Genomic DNA, 13,274 nt, shown 5'->3' with positions numbered 1-13,274 from the left:
CAGGTTGGAGGACTGACTGAATTTCAGTCTAACAAGACAGAAGCACAGCAGGCTGAGGCGGGCCTACCTCCATGGTTCACTGCTGCCCACACTTGTACTCCCCTCACCCCACACTAAGACTTTCAGCATTGGCATGCCTGCCTCAGATGCTATCTTGGATGTAAATACTGGTTTTAAATAGTTCAGAGGCAGCAGTGTTCAAATGCAGCAGTCTTCTGTGGGAGGTGACGCTCACTACCAGGCGGCCTATGGGTGTCTAGGTGGGATGTTCAGGTTAATTTGCAGACTGGAGGGTCTTTGGGGAAGGTGAGGTCTGTAGGGCTCCACCTGTGAGCCTCAGCCACGTGCTTTGTTCCCCTGAAAGGTCAAGGCTGGTATCGCTCATGCTAGTGTTTTTCAGGCAGACAGAGCCTAGATCAAGTTAAAGCACCTTCTCATACAATTTAAGAGGAAACCTCTGGAGCCAAAAGGTGAGTGGCATAGTGGTTAAGGTGCTGGACTTCCACGTGGCTAACCACTGTTCAAATCCTGGACCCAGCAGCTTGAAACTCACACCAGGTGTGTGTGCATGTATATGCCTAAAATCCCAAGAGGAGAATGAAGGAGAAGGAATTGTGGCAAGGCCTTCCCCCTGGGGAGTGATGTCTCACTTTCTATCTGGTGAATACACATGCTTTCTTGCAAAAATCTCTCTTTCAAAAAAAAAAAAAAAAGGTCTATTTTTTGTAAATGATGCTTGGTAATATGAGTTAATGCATTCAAACTAAAATTTGTCTCATTTTCTAAGTTTACACATTTCTGTATATATTGTATTTTTTAAGATACTAAATGTAGATTGCTAGTTCAAAAAAGCATGGCTACATCTATAAAAAAATAAGTTTTTATTAACAAAATGGGCTCACAGTATAAAAGGCAGATGGTGGGTTTATTTTCCTACTTTTTCTAGGATGCCTTTTCTTAGGTGCAGTACTTAAAATCAAAGCCAGTTCTTCTGCCCAAGGCTGTGAAGCAGGAATAAAATGCTGGCCACATAAGACAACAGGCTAGCCACCTTTTCACTTCCGTCCACCAGTAGCCTCTGGCAAGGCTGCTTCACTCAGGCTCCTGCTGCCCCTCAGCTATTCAAGACAGCCAGGGCTGGGAAGAGAGGAAAATGGGTCTGAAGTTCAGAGGGCAATTCTCACCTGAAGCAGTGCTAGGAAAACAGAACAGGAGAGCTTAGCCAGAACTCCAGATCATTTCCCTCCAGAGCCATCTCTTCCTAGAGCCAGGGGACACCTGGAGACAAAGCCGGCAGCCTCTCATGCCCTTCCTCAGGTGGCCTGTGCTGGGCAGCCCGAGTGAAGGAGGCGGGATGTCAGGAAGTGAAATCGCACGTTCAAAACTTCTGCAGGAATTTGAGGACGAGGTCCCGAAGTCGAACCCTGAGCATCTCGTCATTGTCACAGATGATATGGGTCGAATCCTCTTCGATCTGGATGAGTGTCTCAGCTTCCTGGAGCAGGACAATATGGCCTTTGGGTGTGTCCTCCACCTTAATGTCGCTGAAGCCATGCTGTTTGCAAAGAAAAGAAAGACGGACAATGACGGGTACTCTAAGCAGCAAGGGCAGATGAGAAGATATTTCGTAACAGAGCTCTAAAGAAAATCTTTCCTAAACTGAAGTGACCATTGTAGAAACGGACATTTTCAACACACCTTAATGTACTAGCAATAGGGCCTAGTATAGCAAACAGTTCAAGCCAAGTTTCACTTACTTTAAAAGAGGCTCGCAAACATGTGAAATTTCATGGAAGACATGACAGAATTTCCACACCTTGCTTAGGCTTTTGTGAGCTGACTGAGGAGCGTGTGCAGGCTCCCTGTTCAGGAGCCCGGGAGCTGAACTCTACCTGTTCCTAGGGCCAGGCCCATGTTTCTGGTAATGAAGCTCCATTCTAAGTCTCACCTCTCTGACCCCAGGAAAATGCCATTTCTTACAGCAAATGCCACTCACCTTGGGACTGGGCAAGTCCCTCCCAAGGGGTGGGGAGATGAGGCAGCACAGCAACTATTTTTTGAGTTAGTGCCAATTATAGAACTTTGTTTTCAAAGGAGTTATTTAGCTTTATTTTTAATTTGACCAGAGAAGGAGGGAGAGAAGGAAAGTGAGAAAGCAAGCTGCCAGGTCTGCGACTTGAACCGCGGTGGCCCATGTGGGAGTCAGCGCCCTTAACTACCACACCACCTGCCAGCACCTACAGAATTTTCTTACAAGTCAAACCGAACTGAAAAAGAAGAGACGTGGAAAGAAGACATTTCTTGAAAAGGACATGAGATGGGTGCAGAGCACTGCGGCAGGGAGAACAGCTGCGCTCAGTTACAGAAGCCCCGGTGGTTCTGGCAGGTGCTGCCAGTTCTGCAGGAAGGGACCAGGCCGAGAGCACGTTCCAAGTCAGCACTCAGGGGCCCATTCCTGGAGAAGTCGGGCAGGTGCAGGTCTTTCTGTGCAAGCAAATTTGTTACGTTTTTCCAAAGTCAGTCTGAGGCTCCCTGATAGGGGGCAGGGGCCTTGCAAGGAAGGCGGGGCCAATATGTCCGCCCGCGTGACACGTAGGAGCGTCAGGAGAGCTACGCGTGGCTGAGAGCTGGTAAGGTGGGAAAAAACACATCTGGTGGAAATTTTTTTTTGTAATTATTATAGTTGCAGTTTTTTGAAAGAGGCATGGATAGTATTTAGCCAATTCCTCCTCCTTCCCATTGTGGATTATGGAATCCTAACACTGAAACAGGGACACCTGGTCTCGTGACTAAAGCCAAAAATTACAAAACTTTTAACGAAGGTTAGTTTTTTTTCCCCCTTTTAATCATAGTTAAAAAAACTCTCTCCTCTTTCAGAAAAGCAGTCACTGGGCCCAGGGCATGGAAGGGGCACGGAGACAGAAGGGAAGGACCTGTTCTCCCGCTCTTTACTCCCTCCATGCCCACCTGACACTCAGAGACCGGGTCACCTGACAGTGAGTGGTCACGTGGAAAAGGGAGGCTCTAGCAGCGTGGGCCCTTCTTTATCCTGGCCCTTCCTACCCTGCCCCACTTGTCAGGTCTGTATTTTTGGAGAAAAGCATTCCTTCAGTCTAGTCCCAAGGCCATGGGGGTTGGAGGCATTCTTCTAGCTACCCAGAGTGGACGGGAGGGTCGGGCCTGGTGTGGAAGAGCCCGCTGGGGCGTCTGGAAGGAAGGTTCTCTTTGCTCAACTCACTGTAACCCTCTCTCAAGTTCCAGGCCCTGGCAGGACTTAGCAGAGGCCATGGGAGAGCAGCTTGGACAGTGGGCTCAGTGAAAAGCAGCAACCTGTTTTTCTTGAAGCCTGAGGTGACAGGAGGTTAAGGTGGTACGAGTTTAACTGGCTCACCTTCTCCAGGGTCTGCACGAACTGCTCTACCGGGATGGAGCCGCTCAGCAGAGGCTTCACAGCTTTGCAGTCGGGGATGTCATCACTCACGCGCTTTCTCTTCTTACCACTTGTGGGCTGGGTGGGCCTAGGCGGGGGCTGGAGCAGAATGAAGGTGTGGGTTGCCTCGAGGGCGTCCTCTGCGGTAACAGGGCCGAAGCAGCCCACACTGAACCTGAGCAAACCTATCCTGTCGGGGGGAGCCTCTTCCCTGACCCGGGGGCTTCAGGGTGCCGGCCCTGCCTGGAGTCACCCCTGGGGTGAAAAGTCTCAGCCACTGAGTTCAGGCTCACTGCTGGTGAAGTTTCTATCTGCTGCTCTTCATGACACGAACTAGCCACGTGGGATCGACATCTCATTTGGCTAAGATGGCTGGCTTTTATCAAGATCCAGTTTTTACATTTTTAATCGATTCCACTCAGTACCTGCTGAGTAAGTTCTTCACAAGGAACTGTCATGGCAGGTGCAGGAACTGCAATGGCCCAGCAGCAGGGCACCAGGGGCGCAAATCCTAGCTCTGCTCTTCTGGTTGTGGGGTCTTTGTCAGAAACTGAAGGTCAGAGAAACTGCCTATAAAATGGTGACCATTTTCTGAGGACTGCGAGAGCACCGAATGCACACTAAGGCCCCAGCACAGCCTAACGATCTAAGCCCGGGCGGCAGTTTTCAGTAAAATGACACGTGGCTATGGAGACAGCAGTCACAATCTGAAAGGAATTCTTCTAAAGAGACAAGCACCGTGCCTGGGAGGCCGAAGTTCCGTGGGGCAGCGTGTCCCGCCTGTGTGCGGCAGTTACTGCGTGCCCGGCTCTTGGGGCTTCAGGGCCTCATGCACGCGCTTTGGGTTTCTAGGTCTGCTACTCTTCATGTCTCCCCACAGCACCCACCTTGTGCCGCGGTGCTCAGTAAATGCTGTCTCAGCCATGTGCCTGCGGAAGCCATGCTACATCAGGGCTGCCAACAGCACTTAGTGGGACTGAGCTCATTTATCTTCCCTCTGCTCTCAGGCACGTGGCCAGAGAAATCAGCAGTAAAGAATTCACGTGACGTGCCCTCTTTGCTTCAAATACAACCCATTAAGTGGCCTGGTCTCCAGGAAGGGACATCCCAGGAACTGGCCGGGGCCCCAGGGCCCTTCGAAATGGAGGGGTGCTGCTGCTCTCAGGTCCGGAGGTTCCCGCCCAGCCCAGCTGCTCCCACCATACCTGAAGCACGTGCTTGTTATCTTTAGTGTGCAGCACGGCTGACACGGTTGCCAAGGAGATGCCGGGCTTGATCTCCATGGGCACCAGGGAATCTGCAAGCTGGAAGAAATGACAGGAAGTCAGGCACTCTGAGGGAGGGAAGAGGGCGCTGCAGCTGTGGAACCTGCCTTTCCGGTAGAGCTCGAGGCTCAGAGCACCACGACCACGAGGCTTACAGCAGCAGGTGCCTGCCGGGCCTAGAAGGAAAGGTACCGTGTGTCCCAGCAAGTGTCGTAATGCTGAGCTGTTAATGATTGCTATTACTGATTTTCATTTCTTTTGAATTTTCATTTACATTATTACAGTCTGAAATGCTCACATAGCTTTAAGGAAGAAAGAAGGTAAAAAAGAAACCTGGGGCTGGACAGTGGCACGGTGGCACGCTCTGCAGGGTGACCTAAGAGGGAGAGTTCCCGGTGAGGGTCTAGAGACCTCCCTGAGTACACCAGGCAGGCTTGCCCATGATCCAGGGCTGGCCGAGCTAGAGGTGGAGAGCCCCACCACCTCTCACTTATGGGAGAGATAAACATAGATGTATTTTTATTACAAAAAGGTTATTGCACACACATGCACATGGAAATCTTTATCAATCCCATTAAAGAGAAAAGTAAAACAGAAGGCAAGGGGGTGGACAAGCTGGCTTTCCCCTCCCTCTCCTTAGAGAGGGTCTTAGTATGTTGCCCTGGCCAGCGTTGAGCTTGCGACCTTCCTGCTCCACTTCCCCAGGCTGCCGAGGTTACAGGCACGTGCCGCTGTGCCTCGCCTTTAGGGTAGACTGGAAATTGAACCCAGGCCTCCCGTGTGGTTTTACCCTGCAGAACAGAGTCTTAGCATCATGCCGCCATGGCTGGGCCTGAAAGGTTTGGATTTAAATGTGATTAAAGTTTCTTTTTCATAATGTTCATTTTAAGGGCAAAAGAAATCACTAACAAACTGGGTTGAGGCAGTTACCTCTATTAATAATCAAATAGCTTAAAACGAGGTATCGATGTACACTTATGTAATGAAAAATTCTTGAATATAATTGGAAAATAACACAAAAAGAATAATGTCCAATGTCAGCAGGGATGCAGAGGAGAGGACTGTTTCCAGCCCTCTGTGGGAGTAGACACTGTTACGCTCTTTCTAGACCAGCTGGCAATATAGAACCCAGAGCCATAAATATCTTTGACCTAGAAATTCCAATTTCAGAAAAATTTCCCATGAAAATAAACCTATATCAACAAATATTTATGTAAAAGGATGTTTCTTTACTTTTTTCTTTTCCCTCCCCTTCCCCCATGGTAGGATATTTCTGACGGTGTTATTTACAATATAGAAAAACCAACAAATGTCTACCAATAAAAGAACAGTTACATAAGTTACAATATATTTATGATAGCCCATGATGCAGCTATTGAAACTGAAGCTTTTGAAATGGCACATTTAGTGGTGGATGAGAAAGACAGTATTTGAGGTATGACTCCACTCAGACAGACACACACAGACAAGGCAACCAACTACACAAAAATCTTAACGGAGTTCTTTCTGGGACTGGGACTAAGTTTGCCTATGTCTTTATCCTTAGTTATGTTAACATGTAATGTGTCTATATTATTTTAAAATGAATGAATGATTTTCTAAATGTCTCTCTAAATATCAAGAGATATAACCCACAAATAAAAGCCCTTTGGGGTTCTAATTTTTTGTTCTTTACGACATGCATGTGCACATTACTTGAAAAACAAGCAGACTTAAACATCCCACCTTTTCCAAGTTACCTGCTTAAGGTTCCATGTTCTTTGGTTCATTCATATTTAACCCAATCCTCAAAGAGAGCTGCCTCTGGGGAACTCTTTAAGAAACTGAAATGGAAACCCTGAGTTTCACCTTGAGAATAGCTCACCTCCGGCATGATTTCGATCTTCTCATAGCGACGTTTGAAGGGCAGGGCAAGGACCTCAGCCCGCCGGTAGGACATAGCTGGGGGCTGGCAGTCGATCATGAGGTCCATCCTGTGGGACTGGGCTGGGGGTGGCTGAGTGTACTGCTCAGGACAGACCACGTGCAGGGGCTGCGGAGGTGAGAGAGGGAGGAGGTGGTGAAACAGTGGCTCATTCACAAGACCTGTTCCTCCGCCTGCTTCTGACTTCCCGGATGTGCCAGCTCTCCATGTTTAGGCCATTTCGAACAGCCTTCAAAGTCCCTGAACTATGGCCACGTTGACGACCAAGGGAGTAACTGCCTCAGCGTGCATTTGTTTTATTCTCTTTCACTATGTAACGTTCACGGTGATGTCCAGGAAATCTACTCCTTGAGGGCACAGTCTGATAACATTTACCGTCCATCAGCTGTTACAGGCTCTGGGCTGATGGGCAAGAACTGCACTGGTTCAGTCTGGGTTTGGAGTTTCTTCTGAAACCTGCAGGCTGACCGGTACTTAGCTCTGGCCATCGGTCAGTAATATGTTCAATTGTGTAGGGCAAAAAATCAGAGTGTGGACAGTCAGCATAAAAGTATTAAAAATTGTAGTGGACACTAGAGACAAAGTAGAAAGAGAGTGTGGGAGGGGGAGAGTGTAGGAAAGGAAATTTGGGGGGAAGTGGCGAGGTGAGACACTTGGGGGACACAGGTAAGGTTTACTGTCTGTTGACGAGGATGGGTATAATAGTCTCAGCTGGGCTGGACTGAGGCGGAAATCATGCTGGGTAAAGTCTCTTCACAACCTAAATGATGTCTAGTGAATTTAATGTATGAATAATAATAAAAAAAATAGAAAAAAATCAGAGTGAACTTTTTTTTTGTCTTAAAATTTAAATATGCTGGATTTTTGCTTGACATATTTTCATTCCCTTTTGCTAGTACTTAAAACCATCTGGAGGCCCAGCAGATGGCGTCGTGGTTAGGATGCTGGACTCCCATGTGGCTGACTGTGGTTTGAGTCCTGGACCTGGCAGCTTGCTTTTTCACTTACCCTCTCTCTGGTGAGCACATGTGCCCTACTCCAAATTAAAACACAACAATAAAAAATAAAATTAAAATAAAAAATATCAATCATCTGGTACACATTGTAAGGCAAGTGATTAACTTGTCTTATGATATGGTATGTTTTTTAATTGCCAGAGGTTGCTTGCACTCAGGGAGGAGAGAGACAGAGAGGAAACGAGGACCCCCCTAGTGGGGCGTGGTCACGCCGCAATCTCATCTCTTCTATTTCTCCATCCTATCAGGATTTGGGGCACGTATACCTACACATCTGGAATGTTTGTTCATGTCTGCAGAGCTGGGACTCCAACTATGTGGTCACTCGTGTGGGATAAAGCATCCCTTAACCACTATGCTACGGGGCTAGCCTGAGATAGGATATTTTTAAAATAAAATGCCTATTACTTTGAGAGAAAAAAAATTAGTGAGCCATTGTTTGCTATGGACAAATACTACCCAATTTAAAGTAATGGTGGTAGTCCACAGGGTCACTCTGTTATCCCTGCTTTGGGTCTGGCCCAAGCCACAAGTTCCTTGAACAATAAGGCTTTTTCCAACAGGCTGACTTGGCTGGGTTTACAACAGCATTAATTCTCGGGCTAAGCCCTGTCCTCTCCCAGCTGCCTTTTCTTCTTTTCCTGACCTGATTAAGTACTTCATAATTGTCCCAAAGCCATCAGACTTGGGGGCCAGCCCTGGTAGTTAAAGGAGTCAAATGCAAACTATGGTTTGCATCCTAACCCCAGTGACTTAAGACATATGCTGGGTGTGTGTGTGCCCCAAATGCCAACAGGATGGAGAAATGGAGAAGGGATTGTGACCAAGCCCACCCTGGGGAGGTCCTTTCCCCCTCTTGGTCTCTGGTGAGCACAGTGCCCTCTGAGAGCCGAAAAGAGTAAGCCATGGGACTCCACAGCCATGGCCTCAGGATGCCCCGTTTCCTTCTCTGGAGCAGAGGTCAGCCACGGGGGGCTCCAGTTTCCAACATGAGTGAGCACACTGTGAAGGGAGAAAGGAGCGCTCTGCTGGTGTAGCGAGCAGGTTTGCAGTTCCTTAGTAATGAAGAGCAAAAGGCTAGTAACCGTTTCTTCTAGCAGGTAGATGAGCACACAGTGGGGCACTAAATCAGTCAGACAGGCCCCAAGTCTGCCCTCATCATGTTAAGAGAAAGGCCATATTCTTTCTCTGTAGGCTGAGCAAGTTGGTGACACCAGAACCCGCTCTTACAGCATTCCTGAGGTTTTTCAGCTTGCATTCCTTAGGTTTTTCAGCTTCCTGTTTCTGGTTGCTCTGCCGTAGAGATCTGTGTGAGGGCCTCTCATCCTGAGGTCAAAGATTTTATGAAGAGGAGAAAAGAGAACTTCTAATCCAGGCCAAGAAATGAAGGGAGCTAATCGTATCTTGGTAAGTAAATGACTAGATGAGGAGGCAAGAGGTGGCCTAGCCATGGTGGTGAGTGCTGGTCAGACACTGTTGTTCACAAGGGAGACCTAGGTTCAGTTCTTGGCTCACTGTAAAGACTGGGGTGGGCGTGTGTGCCTATAGTCTCAACTACTCCAGAGGCTGAGACAGAAGAATGATGATACAGTGAGATACTGTCGGGGTGGGGGTGGGGGCAGCCAGTGCATGGTGTGTTTACGACAGCTGGATTCTGCATGGCCAACTGCACAGTTCAAGTCCCAGACCTGGAGGCCTGAGAAACACACCAGGTATGTGTGTGTGTATGTGTGGAGGGGGTTGGGGGTGGTGGCCAAAATCTTGAAAGGAAGGAAAGATGAAGGGATTGCAACATGATGATTCCCAACAGAGGATGCTCTCTTGTTCTCTCTCTTCAATAACCACACGTACCTGTTGGCAAATTTTTTAAAAAAGGCAAAAGTAGGGCACTTTATGACTCATTTAAGCTCTGGAAAACACTGAGGCAATGGAAAAATGTTTTCCTTTCGCCTGGTCTCTTCTACCTTCCCAGCCAATTCCAATTGGCCTTCCCACGCCTAACTGCTCAAAACCGTACCAGCAGGGGCAGCTGACCTAGCGTGGTTCTGCTCTGTTCCTGTTCTCTCTCCACACTCTCCCTCTGTGCAGTCTTTCTTTTGTCTGTCATTTACCCCAACTAGTGCCCTTTCCCTAGGGCAGAAGACGCAAATGAAACTGATGAACATTAAAGTTCAAACCAAAACAAATATCTAACAAAACAAACCAAACCCTGTTCGGTACTGGCCCATATGCCTCAAGAGGGCCCTCTATGTGTTTTAATTGTTGCCTTTCAGCTGGTGAATTTGTTTTTAGAAAAATTTTTTTAGGGAGAGGGTAGAAGGGTTGATTTGCTTTTAAGTAGACACAGATGGTCCTCATCAAAAATAATAGACTGTTGAAACCAGCAGATGGTGAATTGGTACATCGCTGGACTCTTACTGGTCAACTGTGGTTTGAGCCCTGGAATCGGAGGCTTGAAACTCATGCTTAAGTGCACATGCATGCGTGCCCAAAATCCCAAAAGGAGACCAGAGGGAAAAGGATTGCATGGTGGCCATCCCTCCAGGAGGTGATTTCTCACTTTCTGTCTGTCTCTCTCTCTCTGGTAAGCACCACACCCTATAGCAAAAATTTCTCAAAAAAACAAACCAGACTGCTTGTTTCCATTTCCTTCCATTTTTTGTTTCTTCAGAGTGGAATCATCTTTCAGGATATAGATATCGTTACTTTAAGTTTGAAGGGTGATTAGTATATGTACTAGCGTTCTATACATGTCTGGGAACGCAGTAAGATGAAAACTCAAATGTAGCTAGATACCCATCCCCTCACAGCAGCGGTATCCACCCGCACAGACACCGGCATAACTTACCTGCACTTCTTTAAGCAGTTTTGATACTTGGATGAAATTCAGTCGCGTGTCAATGGGGCAGTATATGCATTTCATGGCTAAGGGCTGATAGGGAGCCAGTGCTTCCAGGTATGAGAAGTCCGGTTCTAAGGAAAGTACAAAACAGAAATTTAAAACTGCAGGTATGGGCCAGCCCTGTAGCGGAAGTGGTTACATCCATGCACTGGGAGCCCAGTCACACAGGGCCAACCACAGCTTGAATCTTGACCTTGGCAACTTGAAAAGCATGCCAGACACAGGGTACAGATGCATGAATGCTCAAAATCCTGAGAGGAGAACAGAGAAGGGACTGAGGTGTGGTCATCCCCCTGGAGGTGCCTTCTCCCCTTTTCCCTCTGGCAAGCGCATGTGTCCTCTAGCAAATTAAAAAAAAAAAAAAATCGGAAAAGGAAAAGCAAGTGGCAACTTCTCAATCACTGTCATGTGCCAGGGGCAACCCTAAGTACCTAACAGGGCATTTCCTAAAGGGCCCAGGGCACGCCCAGGACTGGTCATCAACGGCCCACTTACAAGGAGGAAGTGAGTCTTGGCGTGGGCACCCAGTTGAGGTCCCAGCAGGTGGAGCCAGATTTCAGATCAAGGTTTTGTACTTCACAGCCTATAAGACTCCCCAAACCCAAAGCTGTGTGAAGACTTTAAATTGACAAATAAATAAATAAAATAAAAAAGTAGGGCTTATTTGAGTAAATCCCCTACTTGACCTTATTAAGGGATTTGTTTTCCTCCAAGGGGTTCACTTCCAAGATAAAAAGTGGAAGCCAGAGTAAACTATAATAAAAGGAGACAGATCCAGCTCAGTAAATAATTCCTAAAGGGTAAAATAAGACCAGTTCCTGTAAGCAATTTTTGAAACAGCTTTAAAAAACCTATCAGAAAGCAGTTCAGTAGAATTCTGTCTTAGGGCAAAAATCTTCAAAAGAGACATAAAAGCCGTCTGATACGGTTATCTCCTAGTACGAGCCTCCTTTGCTCTTGGGCTTACAGCTCTGCTATTCTTTGGTACTTAACAGCAGAGTAATGCTCGTATTTATTCCTCACCGTAAAATACATTGCTGGGTCTCCACCTTGTAGGTGCCTTCGCTAATGGCACCCGTAGGAAGGGCAGGGTTTTATTTGTTCATTTACCTGTAAATATGACAGTGTTGAGACTCGATTTTCCCCAGAGCTCCATGAAATGGACCACATCCCCAAACCGGAGGGAAGGGTGTCCGGTGAACACCACGCAGGGCTGTCTGAAATCGTTGCTGAAGTCTCCGTGGATGCTGGGGTAGTGCTTCAGCTTATTGGTCTGAATGAGCTAGAATATACACAAAAAGCAGATGAAGAGATGTCAGCATGCTTAGGCTAGAGGAGGAGCCGACACGTGGGAGGCTGTGCAGAACTGAAACAAAAATACAGAGACGACGACAAGCCTCAGACCAAGAGAAGGTGTTTAAAATAGACACGCCTGACAGAAAGAAAACCAAAAGAAAACGTGGGGTGGGCAGGAGGGGCTTAGGGAGAAAGCACTTGACAGACATAAGAAAGTAAAGTTGCGATGGAAAAGATGCGTATGGTGATATCCTTGACTCGATGGTAATGTAATGCATGTTTTTGAAAGCCTATATTGTGTGCTATGGAGATACACAATAATTCAACATGAAGAAGACATTTTTAAAAAGTAGTAAACAGGGCCGGCAGTGGCATGGTGATTAAAGCACTGGACACACATACACATGGCTGACTATGGTTCGAGTGCTGGACCCAGTGGCTTGCTTTCTCACTTTCTCTCTCTCCCCCTCTCTCTTTGTCCCTCTCTGGCCAAATTAAAATAAATAAAATTAATTTTAAAAAATTTTTAAAAAAAAAAAAGCAGTAAACACGAAACATATAAGGCTGCTGCTTGTATAACAGCATCATTTTAGGGTCAACTTTTCAGTAAGTAGGAGCGCACTGAAAACCTACAATAAAACGTACAGTAAACACATAAACCAGTAGCATGGGTGTTTATTATCACTACCACGTATCATGTATATAAGTAACTATATTTCTAGGCCATTGGCAGAGCAGTAGGTTCATACCAGTATCACCACACAGTGAGCAATGTGCTATGTACTATGATGTCACTAGTCTATGGCATCCCAAGGTCATAGGAATTTTTCACCTCTGTTGAAGTGTTAAATAAAAGGGACCAGCAGTTGGTGTAATGACTATGTTGCTGGACTCACATGTAGTCGACCGCAATTTGAGTCCCAGACCCGGTGGCTTAAACTCATGCCGGGCACGTGTGTGTGCGTGCCCAAGACCCGAAGAGGAGAATGGAGGAGAAGGGATTGCAGCATAGCCATCCTCCCTAGGGGGTGATTTCTCGCTTTCTGTCTCTCTCTCTCTTTCTGGTGAGTGCATATGCCCTATAGCAAAAACCTCTCCAAAAAAAAAAAAGTTAAGGGATTGACTTCATGTATGTGGTTCTTCATTGACTGAAATGTCATGCAGTGTATGACTGTAGTTGATTTTGAAGAAATCCTCTCTTGCACTGGAGCCATTAAAATATTACCTATGTGCATCTAAAAAAATAGAGAAAAAATGCACAATCTGATTTAAAAGTGGGCAGGGGACATGTATAGGCACCTCACCAAAGACAGCAGATGGCAAATAAGCACAGGAAAAGATGTTCGGCCTCAGGTCCCGGACCCAGTGGCTTAAACTCATGCTGAGCACATGTGCATCCATGCTCAAGATCCCAAGAGGAGAATGGAGGAGAAGGGACTGT

General features: G+C 46.9%; 1 protein-coding gene across 2 annotated transcripts in view; it reads right to left on the bottom strand.

Moving 5' to 3' along the window:
• Positions 1–862: 862 nt before the first annotated feature.
• Positions 863–13,274, bottom strand: part of INTS9 (integrator complex subunit 9) — a 93,333-nt gene continuing 80,921 nt past the window's right edge. For both annotated transcript variants that reach the window (XM_006153203.3, XM_027773720.1), the window contains 6 exons: positions 11,648–11,819; positions 10,484–10,608; positions 6,560–6,727; positions 4,636–4,734; positions 3,392–3,529; positions 863–1,555 (listed from right to left, as the gene is read on the bottom strand). In XM_006153203.3, coding sequence (XP_006153265.1) covers positions 1,379–1,555; positions 3,392–3,529; positions 4,636–4,734; positions 6,560–6,727; positions 10,484–10,608; positions 11,648–11,819 — 879 coding nt within the window. In that variant the 3' untranslated portion in view covers positions 863–1,378. The remainder of the gene's footprint in view (positions 1,556–3,391; positions 3,530–4,635; positions 4,735–6,559; positions 6,728–10,483; positions 10,609–11,647; positions 11,820–13,274) is intronic.

This window comes from Tupaia chinensis, unplaced genomic scaffold, assembly GCF_000334495.1.
Source record: "Tupaia chinensis unplaced genomic scaffold, TupChi_1.0 Scaffold000366_1, whole genome shotgun sequence".
Classification (NCBI taxonomy): domain Eukaryota; kingdom Metazoa; phylum Chordata; class Mammalia; order Scandentia; family Tupaiidae; genus Tupaia; species Tupaia belangeri.
This window is presented reverse-complemented; position numbering and strand designations above follow the sequence as displayed.